Source organism: Schistocerca gregaria, chromosome 6, assembly GCF_023897955.1.
Source record: "Schistocerca gregaria isolate iqSchGreg1 chromosome 6, iqSchGreg1.2, whole genome shotgun sequence".
Taxonomy (NCBI): Eukaryota; Metazoa; Arthropoda; class Insecta; order Orthoptera; family Acrididae; genus Schistocerca; species Schistocerca gregaria.
Window position 1 is genome coordinate 419,640,453 of NC_064925.1, and position 24,769 is coordinate 419,665,221.

General features: G+C 42.5%; 1 protein-coding gene across 1 annotated transcript in view; it reads right to left on the minus strand.

Annotated features, from left to right (window-relative positions):
- Positions 1-21,406: 21,406 nt before the first annotated feature.
- The window catches only part of LOC126278899 (uncharacterized), a 707,333-nt gene continuing 703,970 nt past the window's right edge, over positions 21,407-24,769 (minus strand). The window contains exon 6 of the mRNA XM_049979174.1: positions 21,407-23,482. Coding sequence (XP_049835131.1) covers positions 23,394-23,482 — 89 coding nt within the window. The 3' untranslated portion in view covers positions 21,407-23,393. The remainder of the gene's footprint in view (positions 23,483-24,769) is intronic.

Consider the following 24,769-nt stretch of genomic DNA (forward strand, 5'->3'; position numbering starts at 1 on the left):
ACGTTATGTATCTACAATGCAGTGGTTTAAATTACCTTCTGCATGAAGCAACTCATCCTAAAATATAATAAACGGCCCTCACAGATCTCATCCCACGGACTTATCAATCAGCACCTTGAAATACACCTACCGATGTACAACACCCAATGTGGCTTTCGTCTCAATTATTACAGTGACAAGCATCTTCCGTATCATACCCAACTTGTTCCTCATTGACTAAATAAACGAAAATTTACCATTTTTGTCCCCCATGGTGTCTATAAACGTTTAACGGTTGTGTCATTCTGGGCTTCTAACCTACCTCCTTCATTACACTGTCAAAAACGCCAGCCCAGCGGCCTACCGTACTCTCCAACTCTCCCGAGTCTCCACGTTTCCATCTTTCCATTTACAACCAATCCCTCCGACTGACTAAAAAAAAAAATGGTTCAAATGGCTCTGAGCACTATGGGACTTAACATTTGAAGTCATCAGTCCCCTAAGGACATCACACACATCCATGCCCGAGGCAGGATTCTAACCTGCGACCGTAGCGGCCGCGAGGTTCCAAACTGAAGCGCCTAGAACCACTCGGCCAAATCGGCCGGCCCTGACTAAAATCGTAAAGTATTTAAAATAAAACCCTTGACAGAAAACTGATATCGAACGCACACCACTAAGCCAGAAATATACTGAAACTGGTAAAAGTACTAACAGGCGTGTGAATCTAACACACACGTTGCGTTCGTCGCCATGTCCAAGCAGGGCAGCCGACGGGTCGTGCCTACCTCGCCAGCTGGAGCAAACCGCCGCGCCGCACCAGGGTGTCCTCCACTCCGAGCTGATACAGTGTCCAGGGGAGCCTTGAGCCTGTTCAGTGGATCATTATCCGGATTGTATGGCCAACAGCCGTCACAGAAGACACGACAACTACTTGTATTCTTTGTGTACATGTCGTAACCCTGAGGTATAAATCTCTCATATGCCACATTCTAACGTATAGCAGCATTGCCTGGATGCCCGTCTCCCGTCTTTTCTTCAAGTCACTTGAAATGCACTTTCGCTCAGCATTCGTTAGAAACTAGTCACGGGATCAAAATTGAGGAAACCTCCATCGTGGGTCGAACTGACGCTTCTGGGGGTGTGGAATTAAGGGATCAATCGAAATAAAAATCACTGGTAACATTTTAATAGAGTCAGCGGCCAGCAGCTTAGTACGGCATGGGAACCAGCGAGCGAGAGGTTTAAAAGCGCTCATGAAAAACCAAGCCCACGAATGTCCATATGTGGCGAGGCTGTGAACACCAGCGACGTCGCAGCCGGCAGCTGGTGGATAGAAGTACCTAAAAGCAGCATACTGACAGTCATGGTGGTTGAAAATGGCAAAGGAGTGCTTCGCCGAAAGCTCATGTGATTTTAACCTCTCAGAGCGACTCGAAACCAGAAAACATGGTTACATAAAGAAAGGAAAGTCAGTGGAACACGCACTCGTTGTTTCCCCTTTTTTAAACTCATCTGTCAAAAGCCGAGCTGCCCACCTACCGTTTTTCTATGGCCAAAATCACCACTAAAAATTCTATTAGGAATAGTCGCTGTTTCAGAGAAGCCCAAGCTTAGTTCATTAGCAACCGAACTGTTCAGTTCCTTCCACAATCTTTGACCCATTTCGTAAGTCAGAACTAAAAGTAGACATGATAGTTCTACATCATGAATACTAGTTCGTCTGTCGTTAAGTATGAGGTACATTTCTTTAACTAGAGCTTTATTCGTCAGATTCTATCAACCTCAGTTACCTATCTGCAATTTTTGAGGGGGAGGGGGGGAGGACTTTTAGTTGTATACGGAAACCATACTATACTACGAGCGTCATACATAGCGAGATCGTTAATTTTAAATTCGTACAACTAAACAGCAAAGGCATACTGGCTCCTATGATGAGCAAGCTCTATGATGTGGCCGTGGACACGATGGGGTGATATGTCGGCCGATATATCAACGGAAAAGAAGTCTATCGTCATATAGCAATGGAAGCAGTGCTTTCATGACTTGATAATTACAATCGTCAGCAGTTTGCTGTATCGTTTTTCGGAGAGGTCGTAGAGAGAGTGTAACGGTACTTTGACTACCGCGCCTCCGCCGCGGCAAAGAAATGATTTACGATGGCGCATGCACAAGAGCGCTGCGCCATCCATAGATTTTCAGAAGTAATTTTGATCTTCTTTTACTTTTGCGTAGGTGCTTGTTTTAACAACTAGTGCATTATTCTCTTGTTATCTTGTCTTCACACGTTTAGGACGTGTATTTTTGGCGCTAATGTATAAGAATGATTTTAAGTGGAAATTAAAACTATATAATGAAACGAACACTGGCGTCTTCAAGTTATTTCAGTAGTGATTCGCAATGGTTATCGCCAAATTTATAAATTAATCCAGACAGTGAGAACTTCAAGAAATTTTCATCAGACGGAGAACAAGAGGACCAGCTAACAATTAAAAATGGACATCCTACAAGAAAATCATCAAATATTCTAGATGGAGCCACGAAGACTATATTATAATAGATATTACGTTTCTGACAGAATTATAAGGTAAATTTCAACTTATTTCTGATGCTATTTCCTTACAGTCACTTTTTGTAGAGTTGCCGACCCGGTCTGCCATTCACGGTCAAATTACAGCACTACCTCAATCAATAATAAGAAGTCCGCCTTATCCGTAACTTATTCCATCAAAATTCAAACCCCAATCAGATTTTGTATTTTCACGGCAGAACCCGGAGGAAAGGAAACACTACAAGAGTGGTGTAGTACAACAATCAGTCTCTCCTAAAGGTTACAGTTTGTGTACTTGTTACAGTCTTTGCAGCACACACGCAGCTGTTGCAGGCTGATTTCACAGTGAAAAAACTGACGTGCTCCACTTCCGGCAGACGAACCGAGCTATGACAAAACCCTGTTAATCACTATTGTATCCTTAATGGTCGTATGACATGTCACAATCCTTGAGCATTAGCCTCGAATCGAAATCAAAATATTGATAGCCGGGATAAAGTCGAAAACCTGTAGATATTTCAGTAATGAATACGTTCCGATCTATTTTAATCAGCGTTTCACGAACCTGTAAATCATTCTGTTTATGCTTTGCAGAAATATAGTCTTCATACAAAGAGAAATGGTGTACTGGCACTGGAGAGAAATCTGCAACAGTTCGCTTTTTGTAGGACATTTCTTTGATACCAATTTCATCACTGATTGAGGAATATCTGCATGTGTATCACCGACAGCGTAATGGTTTCGATGATTCAGTTCACTCTTAAGTGAAGCAGTTACCAACTGCTCTCGTCTAAGTAGATTTAGATAGGCATTTGTCGGCCGAAGTGACGGTGCTGTTCTAGGCCCTGCAGTCTGGAACCGCGAGACCGCTACGGTCGCAGGTTCGAATCCTGCCTCGGGCATGGATGTGTGTGATGTCCTTAGGTTAGTTAGGTTTAACTAGTTCTAAGTTCTAGGGGACTAATGACCTAAGAAGTTGAGTCCCATAGTGTTCAGAGCCATTTGAACCATAGATAGACATTTAATCGGTGGAAATCTCAAACGTTCTAAGTGTCAAATTTGACATCTGTCGGGAGAATCAAAAAATTATGTATTTCATTTTTTACATAACTTAGTTGTTCCCAAAACATTGAGAAGTTGTTACGATATCATAGAACTATGCTGCCCCCCTCATCACTTCAAAAATTATCACATAAATTAGAAACTTAATACTTTATTAAGGACGTTTCGAGAGCAATACGAAGGGACAGTTTGATCCTAAGTAAAAATGAGTGGTTTTTGCTTCAAATACTGTTAATACTGAGGCACTTCATTTTATTTGAGATAATACACATACTGAAATTTAACAGTAATATTTTAAGTAGTAGAAGTGTAGTGAGTAAAAACTAATTCACGTACTTTTTAAATTGTATATGAGAGAATAAAAATTAAAGAGTTTGGGTCTTTACATCTGTTTCAAGCACAACTTCGTTGTTGGGATCAGATGTTGAAAACGTTACTGTAGAGCTCCACCTGTTGTTGAGGAAGAAATGGCCACTCCGTCAACACGTCTTTCACATGAAGTACTGCATGGCAAACGTCATGTATGTCTGTTTTTTAAGACACTGGCATTTTTTCATTCTTATTTTTCAGAGTAAGAATTGTTTATAGCTATTTCAAATGGTTCAAATGGCTCTGAGCACTATGGGACTTAACATCTGTGGTCATCAGTCCCCTGGAACTTAGAACTACTTAAACCTAACTAACCTAAGGACATCACACACATCCGTGCCCGAGGCAGGATTCGAACCTGCGACCGTAGCAGTCACGCGGTTCCGGACTGAGCGCCTTAACCGCGAGACCGCCGCGACCGGCTATACCTATTTGAGATGGATGGTTATGAGACGCTTAGATGATGTAGCATTTGGAGGACCTCACACGCCTGCAGTGACAAACGTTTTCAGCAACATCTTCAGAATAAAGGAAGTTGGTTGTGTGCAGTAGAATTATATGGAATTGGTTCATAGCTTTAACTGACTCAGCCGTCTTGTGTAAGCCAAGCGGAACAAAGGCCTTGGTTATCTTCCTACTAGAATGCACCAACTACTAATTAACGTTTGAAACATTTCTTTTTTGGTTGGCCAATTGGAACAAGTCCAGGAACATGCAACAGAGTACCGAGAACACAATGGCAGGGGAAACACGTTTCGCCAAAAAATGGGCCAAAGGTCGCTTGATATTTCCACTCTTCATTGGAAAATGAAACTTCATTTGTCTATTTAATGGCGACACCTCGATGGGCTCAGTTATTTAAAAAACTAAATTCATTCTCAATATGTTTATAAGAAGCAAATAACCGCTGTGTGTCACTGATACATGGTATTCAGAAGTAACTTTTAGTTAGCTGGTCACATGACAAAATAATCTAATGTAATATACCAAGAGTCGTTTGACAGCTGGCGGTCTCTTCGATAACAGCAGTAGAAACTATCTTCCAAAAACCATACTCATAGTTCATGCAGCGACTAAACTCCAGTAACAGTGCAGTAGAACTGGGTCGGTGACCTGTCTCGGCGAGTGCAGAGCGGGGGCAAGCTGGTAAACATGCAGCTGCTGAGGTCTGACAGCTGTCACAGACACGCAGTTTGTAATCGTGCTGCAAATTTATTCGCTGCAAATGTCGCCGAATATTAAAAACTGACATAATGCAACAGCAGTTCTTTGTTGACGTTTACACAAGGAAAAAATGATTGTAATTGTATTTATGTCTGTTTAATTAACGATTTATTGAATACTCTTATGATAACAACCACTAACATTTGACATTGCACTACGCGGAGGAAATAACGAAAAGTCTCTTCATATGAAATGATAGCCATTTGATTGGGTGTGAGTTTACAAGCAGTCATTGTTATTGTAGCTGAATCGATGGCTTGCTGACCGAATTGGTAATCAGCAATAGAGATATGCAGTTATTTTTTGACTGGAGATAAAGTTTCTAATACACACGTGTCTGTCGAATTTTCATGTGAAGGTGGTAGCAACGTGAATTAACCAGAAATGTTCAGTTTACTGCATGGGACGCTGGTAGAATTACGTTAGCACACTTCAACACTTTATTATGATTTCCTTGAAACATTTTGCTGGGCGCGTGATGTTTAGGAGAGGTGTAAACAATTGAGGCTCTTTTACTACTAGTATTGTAATTATAAAAACAGTAATAATTGTCATTTATTATAGTAATAGTTATTTATTAGTACACTCATTTTTATGTGGCACTGGCAGTAGCAGTGACAAGCCACAAGTTATCGCTGTGTGAAATACGTTCCCAGAGAACTCGAAGAACAGGTCTGCAGAGACTGAATATGAATACCTTCCACAATAGCCAGTTGAAGGAAATATGCAGTCTTACGTCCTTTGGCCTCTTCGTAGTCTGCTCTGGAATCATGCTATCCGCTATTACCACTGGGACAATGTGTATAAGTAACTTCCACAAGCTTTCACTTTGTCTATCTGATGTCTGCACTTAACAATCTTCTCGTTCCAGTCGGTTTGCAGATTGTGTCTTTCTTGAGCACAATGATGTCCGTGAAGAAAGTGACTTGCTTAGCTTCGCTAATTATTGTGACATCTGGTAGAGTACACTGCATTGTTTAGACATTTCAATTAAAATTCGAATCTGTAGTTTTCTGTACTTGTATCATTGAGAGAATCATACACTATGCGATCAAACGTATCCGGACACCCCCAAAAATATACGTTGTTCATATTAGGTGCATTGTGCTGCCACCTACTGCCAGGTTCTCCATATCAGTGACCTCAGTAATCATTAGATATCGTGAGAGAACAGAATTGGGCGCTCTGCGGAACTCATAGACTTCGAACGTTGTCAGATGATTTGGTGTCACTTGTGTCATACGTGTGTTCGCGAGATTTCCACACTCTTAAATATTCTTTGGTCCACTGTTTCCGACGTGATAGTGAAGTGGAAACGTGAAGGGGCACATACAGCACAAAAGCTTACAGACCGGCCTCATCTGTTGACTTACAGACACCGCCGACAGTTGAAAAGGGTCGTAATGTATAATATGCCGACATCTCTCCAACCATGACACAGGAATTCCAAACTGCATCAGGATCCACTGCAAGTACTATGACAGTTAGGCAGAAGGTGAGAATATCTGCATTTTATTGTCGATCGGCTGTTAAAAAACCACACATCACGCTGGTAGATGACAAAGGACGCCTCGCTTGGTGTAAGCGTAAACATTGGACGACTGAACAGTGGTAAAACGTTATGTGAAGTGACGAATCACGGTACACAATGTGGCGATCCGATGGCAGGGTGTAGGCATTTCGAATGCCCGGTGAACGTCATCTGCCAGGGTGTGCGGTGCCAACAGTAAAATTCGGAAGCGGTGGTGTTATCGTGTTTTTCATGGAGAGGGTTTGCTCCCCTTGTTGGTTTGAGTGGCACTATCACAGCATGGGCCTACATTGATGTTTAAAGCTCCTGCTTGCTTCCCATGGTGATTTTCATGGAGAGGTTTAGCACCCGTTGTTGTTATGCATGGCACTGTCAGAGCACAGGCCAACATTGGTGTTTTAAGCACTTTCTTGCTTCCCATTGTTGAACAGCAATTCGAGTATAACGATTCAGGAGATCGAGCAGCTTAATGCACGGCATGTGGCGGAGTGTTTACACGACAATAACTTCCCTTTTAAGGACTGGCCTCCACGGAATCTTATAGAACAGCTTTGGGATATTTTAGAACGCCGACGTTGTGGCAGGCCTTACCGAGTGACATCGATACCTCTCCTCAGTGCAGCACTCCGTGAAGAATGGGCTGCCATTTCCCAGGGAACTTCTAGTACCTGATTGAACGTATGCCTGCGAGGGTGGAAGCTGTCATCATGGCTAAGGGTGGGCCAACACCATATTGAATTCCAGCATTACCGATGGAGAGCGCCACGAACTTGTAAGCCATTTTCAGCCAGGTGTCCAGATACTTTTGATCGCACAGTGTATCTATAGTCTCTGATTAACCAATACGACTTCCCCAAAGTGTGCTATGGTTTGTTTCTGTTCCTAAAATAACCTACATAGCCCAGCAGTTCGTTGCTCATTCTTGGCGTACTTCTTGCAGCTCATCGTCGTAGTGCTCTGACAATGTATTGCTGTCAACATCTGCTCGAATTATGCAGGAATCAACTAGTTTTCCTATGACGAAAATCCATGGTATTACCAATTCAAATAAATGGTAATATTTTGAAAAGATTAAATTGCTTCATAACGTACAGTGTAGTGTCGTTTTGAAAACACATAGGAGGTACACCGATTCACAAGAACCTCGGAATTATCTTCGTTATAGTCTCACGAATGAGGTAATTTCCCGTTCACGTTAAGTCTGATACACTCCTGGAAATTGAAATAAGAACACCGTGAATTCATTGTCCCAGGAAGGAGAAACTTTATTGACACATTCCTGGGGTCAGATACATCACATGATCACACTGACCGAACCACAGGCACATAGACACAGGCAACAGAGCATGCACAATGTCGGCACTAGCACAGTGTATATCCACCTTTCGGAGCAATGCAGGCTGCTATTCTCCCATGGAGACGATCGTACAAATGCTGGATGTAGTCCTGTGGAACGGCTTGCCATGCCATTTCCACCTGGCGCCTCAGTTGGACCAGCGTTCGTGCTGGACATGCAGACCGCGTGAGACGACGCTTCATCCAGTCCCAAACATGCTCAATGGGGGACAGATCCGGAGATCTTGGTGGCCAGGGTAGTTGACTTACACCTTCTAGAGCACGTTGGGTGGCACGGGATACATGCGGACGTGCATTGTCCTGTTGGAACAGCAAGTTCCCTTGCCGGTCTAGGAATGGTAGAACGATGGGTTTGATGACGGTTTGGATGTACCGTGCACTATTCAGTGTCCCCTCGACGATCACCAGAGGTGTACGGCCAGTGTAGGAGATCGCTCCCCACACCATGATGGCGGGTGTTGGCCCTGTGTGCCTCGGTCGTATGCAGTCCTGATTGTGGCGCTCACCTGCACGGCGCCAAACACGCATACGACCATCATTGGCACCAAGGCAGAAGCGACTCTCATCGCTGAAGACGACACGTCTCCATTCGTCCCTCCATTCACGCCTGTCGCGACACCACTGGAGGCGGGCTGCACGATGTTGGGGCGTGAGCGGAAGACGGCCTAACGGTGTGCGGGACCGTAGCCCAGCTTCATGGAGACGGTTGCGAATCGTCCTCGCCGATACCCCAGGAGAAACAGTGTCCCTAATTTGCTGGGAAGTGGCGGAGCGGTCCCCTACGGCACTGCGTAGGATCCTACGGTCTTGGCGTGTATCCGTGCGTCGCTGCGGTCCGGTCCCAGGTCGACGGGCACGTGCACCTTCCGCCGACCACTGGCGACAACATCGATGTACTGTGGAGACCTCACGCCCCACGTGTTGAGCAATTCGGCGGTACGTCCACCCGGCCTCCCGCATGCCCACTATACGCCCTCGCTCAAAGTCCGTCAACTGCACATACGGTTCACGTCCACGCTGTCGCGGCATGCTACCAGTGTTAAAGACTGCGATGGAGCTCCGTATGCCACGGCAAACTGGCTGACACAGACGGCGGCGGTGCACAAATGCTGCGCACCTAGCGCCATTCGACGGCCAACACCGCGGTTCCTGGTGTGTCCGCTGTGCCGTGCTTGTGATCATTGCTTGTACAGCCCTCTCGCAGTGTCCGGAGAAAGTATGGTGGGTCTGACACACCGGTGTCAAAGTGTTCTTTTTTCCATTTCCAGGAGTGTATGTTGACGGCAGCTGACTTCATTCGTCATGTTTCCCAGTGCTGTAGAGTATTCAGACGTAAATTATGTAAGAAACTGGGCCGAACTGTATGCTTATCGTGGCCCCTTGAAATATTTTACAGATGGTGATACGTCAAGCACACCAATCCGATGGACTGAATGAATAAACTTACTATCGTCGTAGAGAAAAGAGTGACTTGATCAGAAGGCGGGTTACTGAACAACCAAATCTCAAAAACAGTAACATGATTAACGCTACAGCATGTGCAACACGAATTATCTCTGACGCCGTTTTTGTAACAATTTGTTTTACATTGTCATTTTTGTCTGTTTTATTTAACTGATAATCCTAGAACCTTCATCTTGCATGTTTCTCCCGGCATACCACATAGAGCATGAGAATTTAGTGCCTTTAGAAAATAGTTTCATATCTAACTTTTTACAATATGATGAACTTCTTATGTATCTGTTATTATTATATGTAGCACACAATGGAAGAATTAATGTGTCCTTATTTTCTTCTGTGGAGAGACCGATATCAGAGATAGCAATATTACTGCGAGCTGTTCCATACTGAATACTTCGTGTCGTGGCATCCAATTTCTGTCGCATGGAAGGCGAATGCCTTTTTAAAACTGCATGTGAGGCGCCTTGCGACTGCTCGTGGCTCACCCCCCCCCCCCCCTCCCCATCCGTGGTTCGAGTCCTCCCTCCGGCTTGTGTGTGTGTGTGTGTGTGTATTACCCTTAGCGTAAGTTAGATTAAGTATTGCGTAAGCCTAGGAGCTGATGACCTCAGCAGTTTGGTTCCATAGGAACTTAGCACAAATTGATTGATTGAATTCATCATGATACTTTTCTTCGCGTGATGGGAACTACAGTAAGTGGTACACCTGTAAAAGAGTATAATAAAGAAGGCATTAGGAAGAAATACCTACATCGCGTGTAAAACCTGCGAGTTGAGGACTTGTTTGAAGAGTGTGGCGAGAACGCTATAAAACGAACATCTTAAGCCTTTCAGATGCTATAATAAGGAAACAGAATCTACAGGATGATTGTCAGATAACTAATGCCGCTGAAATAAAGTTAGGCTTATGTACCTGTCGCTTATGTAATTGACGATATTAACTACAGGAGAACATGTGGAACAGATAATATTCTTAGTTTTTGCATTATGGTGCCTTTTCAATGGACTTCGCTGTCCGCCCCCTGTATGTAGCCGAGTGCTGAGCGCGACAGAATGTCAATCCTAAGGACCCGAGTTCGCTTCCCAGCTAGGTCGGAGATTTTATCCGCTCAGGGACTGGGTTTGTGTTAACCTAATCATCATCATTTCATCCCCATGTAGCCGAGTGCTGAGCGCGACAGAATGTCAATCCTAAGGACCCGAGTTCGCTTCCCAGCTGGGTCGGAGACTTTATCCGCTCAGGGACTGGGTTTGTGTTAACCTAATCATCATCATTTCATCCCCATCGCCGCGCAAGGAGCCGAAGTGGCGTCAGTTCGAAAGACTTTCACCCGGCGAACGGTCTACCCGATGGGAGGCCCTAGTCACACGACATTCTTTCTTTCAACAGACTTTGCTTACATAATATGAGTGCTACCGAGATCGCATTACCGGCATCACAGCTTTACGTACCAAAAGTAATAAATTAGTCGAGGGATGTGTTGTGATATAGTCGATTGTTTACTAGGATGATCTTATCCTAGGTGGAGCTTCGCCAACTGTGAGAAAATACATCAGCCTTCTTTTCATTGGCATAATAGATAGCCTAAAATATCCGATAAATCTAGGACAATTCACAACATAAAATTTTCAAAACTTAACAAGCTGCGAAGTTCACATTTATTTATTTTCTGAGGAAACGTATTGGGGTGAAAGCGCTCGGGTCTCAGAAACACTCTTCGAAAGGTACATTCAAGTTTTATCTAATTATGTCATATTATTTAAATATTTCTGATAGTGAAATAATAACCCACTGTTATCCCCAGTGACGCTCAGTGGCACTGTTGTTAATTTATTCTGAGTCAATTACTTATACAATACGACTTACTTGGTCATTTGACTCACTCGTGCTTGCCATCTGGTCGAAACTATTAGCTTATATGAATGCGACAAAAAGCATACAGTATAGTAATCTTGTGTATTTGATGTTCTATGAGTAACTTTGAATGTCTTAACAGGCCAAATAGTTCAGTTAACCTCCATTCACTCAGCTTTAATAGCGCTTAATAGGAACAAGTAATCATGTTATCAGGCACTACTGACAGAGAAAAGCGCTTCAAACTTGATTCTAAAGCTAATGGTCTCAGTCACCTTGCGGTGTCATTATAGTGCCTTGAGTTGGGGTTGAATGGCCATTTCATTATGCTGATTTCGTTCACTAATGGCACTTTGGGTGCAAGGACAATCACAGTAAGTAAATAAAATTTGTCCTTGTAGTTGGCTGTAGACGTTCTGGAAAAAGAAACTCCTTGGAAAAAAAGAAAATAGATAAAAAGAAACGCCATTGACTTATCTCAAGCGGGTAGTTGCTCCGAAGTTTACGTTTTAAAGTATACATGTCTTGTAATTATGCTATTCGATCAGAAGACCTTCTGGAAACATATTTGAATTTTTCAGCATTGAATATTACAAACGTCAAACTGTGGGTGACCTTTTAGCTCCAGTGCTCAAACTTTTTTAAAAAAATACTTACATTACCTTCTTACTGTGCCATCATTTAGGATTTTAGGGTGTTTAATTTGGGTATAAGAACGGTGAAAAGCAAAATATTATCCAGGTTCTTCTCATATGTGAAATGTAGTATTGATTCTAATCGTTGTGACTGCCTTTTTATTCGAGTAAGTTCTTCTTGCCAAATGTGGCTCCCTAAAGAACAGCACAACCCAGATGATATTTGAAATAAATGTTGGCTGAGTTTCGTAGCTTAATTGTGAATGGTGTTTTAAATAAAAAAAAATTCACATGTGTTGCCTACATACATACTGATCAAGTGTGTATATAAACTGTAAGGGTCATCTAGCCTGACACCAGAAGTATATCTGTATAAAATAATTTAAGTTTTCATTTAATATGTTGAAGAATTTGAATATACAAAAATGAAAAAGCTATTTTCTGTGTTGCAACCACATGAGTTACCTGTGTAACTTTTGTGGTTAGGAAACATTTTAATTTACTGGTACTGTAATTGAGCATAAAATCTATGTAACAGACTGCTATTAAAAATACATTAAAAGTTTTTCAGGGATTTGAACACGTTCTAAGTTGCATATTATAAACATGAACGCGAATTACTATGGGCCAGCCATCTTGTAGGTGATGACTCGTCATATAGTACTGCTGATGATCAACTGTGTACCTTAAGCATCTTCATAACAGATAGTAGATATTACCAATACTGTGATTAATTAACTAGAAATATGCTATGTGAATACACCTAATGGTTTATTATGGACAGTGCTGATCTGGCATTATGCTGCCGCAAGTCATGAACTGACAGCCGGTGGACAACTGGCAGATAAAATCTGATTCCCAGTATCAAGTAAGTTGTGTTGTATACTGCTTTACCCATCCTCATGATTCAAATTCTCATAAGGTTAACACGATTTTCAGAAGAGAGTGTACTCTTTCTCCCATTAAAGGAATTATTTTCATTTACTATCCTGTTTTGTCATGAGATAATTACTGGTGTTAGTTACTCTCATACTCAGAGGGGTCATTTTGCATGATAGATCGTAATATGGTTCCTTATAAACTTCTTTCCAGATCATCTCCTGTAAACTATTCTTAAAAACATGTGTTCTGGAGTTATTAATTATTCTAACTGATTTTCACTGAGGAGTATCCATAATCTACAGTACTATGTTATTTATCCTAACTTTTCATCAAGATCAGAGGGAGCACTTACTGAGTCAATAGTTGTTTTCTTATTTTGAGCTTCACCAAAGAAAACATTGTCAGTTAGATTCCTACTGCTTCTGTCCACTAGTGTAGGAAAGTAATTACTGGTATCAAATCGTAGGATCCAAGTAAGGTTTCCTACACTGAAGTCACCACAGACTATTAACTGCTTGGTGTTGTCTGACAGATAGCACAGTAAGGAATCCAGATTCCTCAAAAACAGACAGTAACAGTTAAAATAGAAATGTTATTCAGTATTAACCCAGAAGCACACAAGTGTATGTGTAGATCACTGTAAAGTCTACATGTCTCTATGTTTTTTGAACTTGTACGCTGTCTTAACATATCTAGCAACTCCTTTCCACACATTACTTCTGCAGGAGTAAGTTGCTATAGTGTAATCTTTCATATGCCACTTATTTATCCATGTGGTTTTGTGGTGCGCAGACAGGCTAAGTATGTCTTTCTTTTCAGAGCTCTCTAAATTTTCCAGAGAAAAAAGAACCTCTTCTCTCTAACTAATAGTTCTCTTATATATTTCTGAAATAAGCTTACCCTACTTTTCCCTGCATTCTTAAGCATTTTGTGGGACTGTTCTCTAATTTTCACCTCTTTCAAAGCAGGGTGCCTGAATCTTGATTTAACCTAAGAAACGTGCCTCTGTGACACCATTTACCAAGGGATCTTACTTATACTGATTACCATTAAAACTGCAAGACCCCGAAGAAAAATGTAACAAATAACAAAATGACATGAAGGGTACTACATATTTCCATATGCAGATGGTTAAAATTTCAAAGCAATCGTACAACCTAGGTAGGGGCAAAGCTAACTACTCATGCATTCTTATATACGGGAGGATTACGCAGAGAAATTGGAAATTAATTACTTGTAAGAATGTCGTGTTGTACCTCATGTGAAATTCTGTACTTAGCAGCGATAAAACCTAGAGACAGAAAGTTTATGGATAAGTTGTGTACAAACAAGGCTATAGTTACAAGAGTCGAAGGACATTAAAGGGAAACTTGAGTGACTTATGGATATAGCATACTCCTGGTATTTTTAAGTCTTTACCTTGAACAAGCAGTGAAAGAAAATAGAAAGTAATTTTGAAAAGGAATTAAAGTTCGTGGAGGAGTTCTTTCAGTGGAGGACATCTATCATATAGGACAAAGGATTTGCAAGATCATTTGAACGGGATGGATAATGTCTTGAAGTGAGGTTGTAAGATAAACTTCACTTAAAGAAAAACGAGAATAATGAAACGGAAGCAAATCACATGGTGCCGAGGGAATTAGATTATGAAGTGAGACATTAAACATGATTGATCTGTGCTACTGTTTGATGAACAAAATAAATGGTGATGACCCAAGTAGGGAGAGGATATAAAATGTATTTTCACTTACTTATTATAATCTTCCAGGCTGTTACGCCGTCTTCCGATCAATTTCTTCATGTCGTTATTAGTAGAGAGTCGTGGTGTACATCAGATCTTCGAAAAACTTATAACCAGTCTTGAAAATGTGCACCGCAGACGGGGACGAAACTTTGTTTATTAGCAGGTAATCCACCAGACTCGGTGTGGTAGTCCGGAATACTTTAATGACTGAGACATTTCCGGACGTGGAAGTCTACATCTTACAAAATGCAGACTGGCGACAGCAAATTCTGAGAAGGAAAAGCCTGCCAACATGGTTGTCATCACCTACTACATCCCAGTAAGTCGATACGAGTACCAATCGGCAATCAGCGGTATTACAGAAATTAGGGACGCCACTTCAGCATTACCACAAGATGATTACATGACACGTTGGGCGTCTATATGATGACATACTGGCTCATGGCGGTATAAAATGATAGAGCCTGACCAGTTAGCAAAGAGCATTCAGATGTTGGCTCCTCTAGAGTGAGCTGCTGCCATGAGTTCCAGGGAACCTGGTGCAGCCAGCAACGTCATTACGCACCATTCAGCGGCGCCATTTGCCTTTAGCACCTATGGGCCCCAAGGTTGAACTGGTAGGATCCTAGCCACTGCCCGCATAGAGATTGCCATCACTGGCGGCCTCCAGAGTCCGGGGTTCACACCCTGGATGAAACCACCTTCGCCACTAGTCGCTGACAGGTGGACTGTGGCCACCACACACCGCAGTCTGAAATACTGAAACAACAAGCATTGGTTCAGTGGCCAGTTGCCATAGAGCAGCCTGGACATAAAATCGCTTCACTCCAAACAACGCTGCGTCATTTACAGTTGCGACAGGAATCCTGTCTTTGGATCATCACTTTACTCCGCTCGATGTTAATAAATGTATTTCGTTGCAATATGGGAACTACTGAATTTAAATCCGCACCTCGCCAGGAAACACTTTCACTCAGAGTAGGAGGTCGAAACTGTCAGTGTTATAAGCCTTCACCTGCTCCAGATGGGGGCGACGCTACTTAAGATGTCGACACACAAATTTAAGTGGTCTTTCTCTTAGAGTGTCGGTGGCAGCCTTGTAAGTGGTGCAGTGATGGACTGCTGCTTGGTGATGCCAGATGCTGTTGCATCACACTGCCTGAGGAGATGGTGTAGACAGGGTACTGAAGGCAGCGGTTCGGTGTCTGCCCAGCGCCACACGAACAGGAATCATCTTTGTAGTATTATGTATCAATACCACCCCATGGGCGTCTTCAAGTTGGCAGCGGCGTGGCAGATTACCATTTGAAGCCGATAGCGGTGACGCGGGACCTAGCATTCCCAATGCTGTGTGCCCATTGAGTCATGCCTTCAGTGGCTATGGACTACGAGCGCCATCTGCCATATAGGACGGCTGCCGGCAGCGACTGAACCCACTTACACTTGCAGCTTCATCGCTGCGACGCCATTGTTTGCCCTTAGTGCAGCTAGCCTCATCCTAGTTGACGTTGTGATAGGTGGACTCTGTTTCTTGCTGCATTATCTGTGATGCATCTTCGTACACTTGGAGAAATGCAAGTAATGTAAATTTTCTATTTGCTGTGTTACTTTGTTTGCTACTCATTTCCCCTCCCGTTCAGCTTTCCTACTACGACAGTTGCTCCACCAAATTGTAGCCCACTTCTCGTTACCACTACATAAGAGTCTTGGCTATTGCTGAGACCACATTTTAACATGGCAGTCTTACACCGGCCAGTTCGCAAACGAAGACGATTACGTAATCTCCATGTTAGTCAATGCAATGTATTTCGTACGGGTAGCTCCTCTATGGTACCACCAACTCACATTTAGCTCTGTCCTGCTAGCATTGAAGCCTCTCTTACTGCCTTTAACTTCTCTATTGGAGCGATACTCTAGATAACTCTTTCCCTGGTACCAAAGTATTGAGAACGCATTCATGCTGATGATGAGAGTGTCTGTCAATATTGGCTGTGCAACCTTCGGAATTCCCTGTTACAATCCATTTGATGTCGGGTAGTGCTATTTAGGCCAGAACATGTTTCTTTTGACTGAATCTGGTATTAAGCATCGTGTCACCTGGGGTCAAGTTGGGTGAAGAGCAATTTCAACCTCTATCGAGTGGCAGCGTTGGTACAACACAGGGGAAGCACATTCTTCTTCTGGGTATCACAAAGCTAGAACCAACATCCGAAGCACACCTGGTCTTGCTCCCAAATTTGTTTTCTTCAGGATCTGTTTCATGTTGCGATCTCTATTCTGACAATCTCGTACTGCTCCTTGAATGTCTGACTCCTATCAAGATTAGTTCTGATGTATTTAGCAGTTTTGCTGTGATTGACAGAGTTCCCAGACGTGAGGCTTAACTTATGGTTAACGTGTTTGTTGCGGAGAGGGGAAGAGCTGACTGCTGTTTCGCTAAGATTTGGCATCAGGCTGCTGGTTTCGTAATACTCTCCTAGGTTGTCAAGAGCACAGGAATGTTATCTATCGACGCCTTCAGATGTCTTGTGCTGAATCGAGAGGGTTACGTCGTAGGCGTAAATCAAGCAGGTGTAAGCCTTTTACCTGCTTGGCCGTTGGTTTACAGATTGAATAGTGTGAGATAAACAAAGAATCTTGGGGAATACCTTTCCTTGCTTTCCTCCACCAACTCCTGGTTGTTTTAAATCTAACACAGAATCTTCTGTTTCTGTTCTGCATAAAACTGTGATCTTTTGCTGCGCTGTATAACTTCGGGAGAAATCTTTTGTTGGTTACCGTGTTGTAGGCCAGATTCAGATCAACAAAGGCAAAACCACTGACGAAATCTTTCTGGACGCTGTCCTTTATATCTGCGTGAGATTCAAATCTTGTCCTGTGCAAAGGCCATCCAGGTCAGAAGCTGACCTGTCCTCTAATGAGGTTATCTCTCATGAGTGGGTTGAGGTCGACCAAAACAATCTGTTCGTCGCTGATCTAGGGGTAGCTTCTTTGACTACTAATGAAAACGTTGTGAGTTCCAGGTTCGAACCTACCCACTGCTTACAATTTCTCTAAAAATCATCAACTATGCCGGCCGAAGGCTTCTGGCTAAAGAAGTCTCTCTCGTTCTGCCAACGGTCTTTTCTAAGAAGACAGAGCTGTGGACAGAGATATACGGCACTATTTTGCCCTTGGGTACGGAAATTTCCCCAAAAAGGCATGAGGTAGCTGAAGTCAATACAACCCACTGCATTAAAGAAACTACTGTACATGTGTCCTGAAACTGAAAAAGTGTCTTAATGATCTCTTCATTGGCAAAATACTCCGCGTTAGTCTCTCATTCGAATCTACAGGAAAGGACAGGAGGTGACACTCATAAAAACATTGGGTAACCCACGACGGGATACCATTCCTCGAGTCGGGGCATGGAATACCAGAAGATTCAACGTGCAAGGGAAGCTAGGAAATCTGAAAGGGGAAAGAAAAAGTCTCACTCTAGATTTAGTGGGGGTAAGTGAAGTTAAATGGAAAGATAACTATTTCTAATCAGACGAATACAGGGTAATATCAACATCAGCAGAATATGGTATAACGCAGGTAGGATTACGCATAAATGAAGAGATAGGGCAGAGATTGAGCTAATGTTAAAAGTTGGGTAATATGGTTGTCCTCATCAGGTTTAACAGCATACCAACGCAGTTAATGGTAATTCAAGTACACATGCCATTGTCACATGCAGTACATGAAACAGGAAGATATTTGAGAATTTTGAACAGGTAACCATGTAAAGGGATATGAAAACCTAATAGTCATGGGTTACAGGAGAAGAATGAAGGAAGGGTTAAGGGTGATTATGGGAATATTGACTTGAGAGTAGGAATGACAGAAAAGAAAAGCTAATTTCTTATGGCAACAGAGAATACTCGGTTCAAGAATAAGAAGAAGAGCAGTTACACTTGGAAAAGACCGGTAAACAAGGAAACGTTCCACGTGGAATACGTCGTGGTCAGAGATAGCTTCAGAAATCAACTACCAGATTGTAAGGTGTGCGCAGGTACAGATATAAAAATCACATCACAATTTAGTAAGTATGAATAACAGACTGAAATTTAAGAAAATCTTCCAAAAGAATCGATATTGAAGGTAGTCGCATAATGATGTCCTGAGGTATGCCGAGAAGCGTTTGAATTTCACTGAGGAACTAGAAACTGCGATACAAAACACAGAAGTAGGCAGCTTCCTTATGGAGTCCATACTTTCTAGAAAGAGGAACCACAAGTGTTGTACCGACAAACATAGGTAGAAGGGAGATGACCGCAAAGAAACCGTGTGTAACAGATGAAATACTTCAGTTTATCGACTAAAGAGGGAAACACAAAAATATTTAGCCAAGGACAGGAATATAGCAACATTAAATCCTTGGGAATAAAACAAAACGTAAATGCAGGGCGATTAAGATGAAATAGCTCCAGGAAAGACGTAAAGAAATCGAAGAAGAAATTAATGTCTAGAGGGCTAATTCAGCAAACACAAAAGTCAAAACTGTCTTCGGTGAAATTAAAAGCAAGGGCGTTATCATTAAAAATAAAATGACAATTTCACTGTTAAAGTGCAGTGGATAGAGACGATAGGCTGAGTGAGTACACTGAAGGCCTTTGTGAGGGGCAAGGCTTGCCTGATGACGTGTTAGAAGAAGGAACTGGAGTCGATAAGATGATATAGCGGATCTACTATTAGGCTCAAAATTTAAAACAGATCTGGAAACTTGATATCAAATAAGGCGGAAGAAGTAGATAACATTACATCGGAGATTCTAAAACCTTTGAGGGAAGTCGCAGCTATACGACTGTTCAGTTAGGTTTCTAGCATATAAAAGATTGGCGACGTATCATCAGACTTTTGGAAAGCTATCACCCACACAATTCCGAAAATAGCAAGGGCAGCTTAACAACTAATACAGCGAAGCCGATGACAGGCATAATATACAGAAGAATAGAAAAGAAGTTAGATGACGATCAGCTTGGTTTAGGAAAGGTAAATGCACAGTAGACGCACCTCTCACGTTGCGTTTGATGAAGGAAGCAAGGATGAAGAAAAGTCGAGACTTGCTTAAAGCATTACTGGACCTAGAGAAAGCTTTAGATAATGTAAAATGGAGCAAGACTTCCGAAATTCATAGAAAATTACGAATAAGCTATAGTAAGATGCATAATACATAGTATGTAGATGATACAAGAGGGATTCATGGATGAGTTTGATTTGCTGACACTCTCTTCTGGAGGTAATGGTCCGAGGTATAGTGTTGTATGAAAGTGAAACGTGGACGTTCAGTTGGTGCAACAAATAGGTAAAATATTTTTAAATGTGGTACTGTAGAATCTGATGAGAACAAACCAATACTCAACTTTCACATTACCTCAATATCTGCCCTACCTCACTATTTATGTGGAATCCTACCAGCGTTATATCATATTCTGCTGCTGATGATATTACCCTGTATTCATCTGATTAGAAATCTTTATCTTTCCATTTCACTTCACTCACCCACACTATATCTAGAGTGTGACTTTGCATTTCAGATTTCCTAGTTTCCCTTGCACGTTGAAACTTCTGATATTACATGCCCCGACTCGAGGAATGCTATCGCATCGTGGGTTATCCAATGTTTTTATGAAAGTCATCTCCTCCATGGCAGTCCACTCCTGTAGATCCGAATGGGAGACTAACGCCGACTATTTTGCCAATGGAGAGATCATCAAGACACTTTTTCAGTTTCAGCCCACATGTACAGTAGTTTCTTTAATGCAGTGGGTCGTATTGACTTCAGCTGCCTCATGTCTTTTGGGGAAATTTTCCATATCCAGGGGCAACAGAGTGCTGTGAACCTCTATCCATTCCTCCGTTTTCTTAGACAAGGCCGTTATCAGAACGAAAGTGAATTCTTCTGCCGGAAGTCTTCGGCCACCACGGTTGATGAATTTTAGTCAGACTGTAAGCAGAGAGTAGGTTCGAAGGCGGAACTCACTACGTTTTGATTAGCAGCCACAGAAACTATCCCTAGATAGATGAACGGTTTCTTTCAATCCAGCACATCCCACTCGTGAGAGATAGTCTCATTAGAGGACAGATCAGCTTCTGATCTGGATGGTCTTTGCACAGGACAGAATTTGAATCTCATGCAGATATAAAGGACAGCGTACAGAAAAATTTCGTCAGTGGTGTTGCATTTGTTGATCTGAGTGTGGTCTAAAACACGGTAACCAGCAGAGATACGAGACGACCTATGAACACATGGCCAATACAGACGACTGCCAGTTACAATAACCTGACTAAATTTATCGTCGCTGAGGCATCTTCGGTTTTCTGTTGACACATGAAAATCTGTTTAGTCATGATTTCAGGAGATGGCACAACTCATGGAGTTAGTTTGATCCCTGCAGCCTTCATGGCCTCTTGAAAGTGAAGCTATTTGAGTGAGGAAAAGATAGCATGTAAATTTTGTATCCAGAAATAAATATTATTGTTGCAAGAAAAGTAAGGCTGCAGAATAAAAATATTTAAGTTTCCTCTATAAATACATGACTTACCTCTTGTTGGGACAGCTGCAGTCTAATAGTATCCATTTGCTTTTGTTAGTGCTGAATTCTACTTACAATAAATGTACCGTAAATTGAAGACCAAAGTAACAACTAGATGGTTACTACCAGATGTGTACTACTTCCCATGATCAGAAAGACAGATCATGAATATTTTCCGTTCAAACAGGGCTTGGAATCTTTTATCTTGATATCTGGGAATTATTTATTTCACACTTTCATGATGACGTAGCCTGCCTTTTGACAGCTTTTATTTGACAAAATCTGTTTATTCTGGACCATTCCTTTTACAGACCTGGGTATAAGTAGTGAGCACAAAATTTCCAGAAACAAACATGCGGAGTCTCACAGACAACGTAAATACAATTCTGTATGGGTACATCATCTGATCTGAAGCATATGTCGAATATACATAAATATGTACACAAACACTGATTATCGATATAAACAATATAGACACTAAAACACGTGGGCAAGTATCAACAGGACATCTTGTTATTTGATTTGTTCTACGATATACAGGGTACGTCCACAAATTTTCTTTCTATATGATGTCACTTAGAACAACTAAATACCAACTTTTCAAAACGGCAGCTTCATATAGTTTGTTATATGTTCGTATTTAGTACAAAGAACACAGTCTATCAGCTTTATTAGTTACTCCTGAGGAAGACACAGCAAGAGAGTTCAGCATCATGGTGGTCCGTCGAATTTTTAAAAAAATGAAGGACGTCGAAAGTTGTATTGTGGAGCGCACGTGAGTAGTTCTAAACGTGTCTCCTACAGCATAGGTTTTGTGTTTCATGCATATCGAATTGGATCGGCTTAAGAAATGCCTGGATACCTGTTTTGGACAGTATTTCGTCGTGTCACAATTTGAAATGTTTGAGGAACTCGACTGAATCTTGTTTTTTTTTCAGAGCATCCAGGAAGGTAATTCAGAATTTTGCGTTGATGGCAAACTTGAAGTGCGTTTGAACTTGACCACCAAGATACTTCTCCGAAATGTTCACATACTGTGCCTGTTCCCACTACTTAACTTTAACGTAATATGAAAGTTCGATGTCACCGCAGTTTTCTGTACACCAGTACCTACAAGGGCTCAATCATTGTCATTTGGCACTGACACACGAGCTCATCAACTCGCTAACTGCTAACACTTGTCACGATTGAGGCGGCTCATTCGTTACGAATGTCGCCGTTTGCTGGCGCACTGGGGGGAGCTGCGAGGCAGCTCCAGTAGGAACAGTGACCACTATCCGTTCTTTGCAGGTCATTTTCTCACTTTGCTCCTTGAGAACGGCTACGTAATGTGTTCCGAAGGAAACATCAGAAAGACGTCTTGTGCGCTGCAGTGGGTACAACAAAACACGGTTCAGTCCGATCGCCGAATTCACACGAGCATCTCGTCAACTGTTTGATTTCGGAAATGGAAACGTCCTCTACGAGCCTGACATAATTTCCGGAGATCAGAATACTGCAAAGAATGTTTCAGATTTGAAATGTGGTGTGAAGCTAATGAAGAAGCCGTAAAAAGGAGGATAGGTAAATTTAGAAAAGTATGAAGTCAATATCGAAACAATGCAGGGAAAACTAAATCAAAGAATACGTAAAGAGGCCTTCTGTAAGTGGGCAATGAGACGTGTCACTCAAACTAATGGGACAATTATTTTTATTTTTTTTTCCTTTGCAGGTTTTCATCGTCATATCTAGTAGGAAGACTGTTTGTGATGCGAAAAATACTTTCTGAATTATCAGATTGCGCTGGGAACGGAGAATGTACATACAGACTTTTTCGCACTCTGTGGTGCCTTCAGGGAAGATTTAGTCAAGTGGAAGTCTACCTTCGCTTTCGACTTGTGTCTGGATTCAATCTGCTGATACGGGTAGAGGCTGGAAAGAGCTGCGAATCTTGTCGAGTTGCCTCTGGTCGGTTTCGAGGTGTCCAACCGACCCAAACGGACAGGCAATAGACAACTGCTCCATAGCTTCCTTCTCACTTAAATCCTGGTGGGTTTTAAACGTCTGGCTGCGTGCCTTGTGAGCGTCGTTGGTGCTGATCTCTTAGCTCTGGTGGCCGTGGTGGCGACGTCAGCTGCTAGCCGCTTCAGTAGCAGCCGCAGCAGCAGCAGCAGCAGCAGCGGCTGCAGTGGGAGACCGCGGTCTGCTATCTCGTCAGCGACAGCAGCGCCAGAAGCGTTCCCGTGGCCAGCAGCAGCAACCAGCCGGGTCGGCCCCACGCCGACACGCCGGCTCCTGCAGACATCACAAAAGAGCAAAAGCTTAAATGTGGGTGGCTGCCCACACCTCGCGCAGGCAACACACAAGACTCGACAAATTGCTGCGAAATGAATAAAATTTTGGAAGACGGCGAAAGAATAGCTACCAATAGAGGAAATGGAAAAGACCTACAAATAACGGCACATTTCGTTCCGCGTATGTTTAGTAAGTGCAAAACCAATTAAAACTGTGTGCCGGACCGAGACTCGAACTCGGGACCTATGCCTTTCGCGGGCAAGTGCTCTACCAACTGAGCTACCCTAGCACGACTGTTAAGTTTGGAAGGTAGGAGACGAGGTACTGGCAGAAGTAAAGCTGTGAGGACGGAGCTTGAGTCGTACTTGGGTAGCTCAGTTGGTAGAGCACTTAACCGCGAAAGGCAAAGGTCCCGAGTTCGAGTCTCGGTTCGGCACACAGTTTTAATCTGCCAGGAAGTTTCACAACAGCGCACACTCTGCTGCAGAGTGGAAATCTCATTCTGTAAGAGCAGTACCGTTACGAACACGCTGAATAAACTCCACTTGCAAATGATACAAGAGAGAAGTTATGTATCATGCAGAATATTACTGTTTCAATTGCGAGAGCGTGCGCAAGAGCTGGCCAGCATATTACTTCCTCTGATTTGCATCTCGTGATATGAACAGCAAGAGAAAATTAGTGAAATTAAAATCATGTTGTATTTTACCGACAGTAGGTTTTTCTACCCACCGTTCGCTAATGGAACAATTCTGGAGAAATAATACTGCCATCACACATCTTCACTTGCGTAGTATAGCTGTTGATGTAAATGACTATACATTTGTAGAGAGAGATATAAATTCCGCAGAGGTAGAGGGAAGATAGTCGCGTTTCGTCATGGCGTTGGCGTGCTCACCCCGATGCTGACTCTGTTTCTCACTTTGGTGGCAGCGAGAATATTCGTGCTCTCCTTCATCTCCTGTCGCAGATTTTCCTATTCACAGCCGTGGGGCGGCGGCCGTATGCAAACTGCCTAGACTGATTTTTTAATATATTTGGCCTTTATTTTGAATGTAATGTAAGTCTACTTGTCTTACATAAAGATGTCTCTTTAAAATATTCTACATCTACAATTTATACTCCGCAAGCCGCCAAACGGTGTGTGGTGGAGGCCGCTTTACGTGCCACTGTCATTACCTCCCTTTCCTGTTGCATTCGTGTATGGTTCACGGGAAGAACGAATGCCGGAAACCCTCGTTGCGTGCTCGAATCTCTCTAATTTTACATTCGTGATCTCCAAGGGAG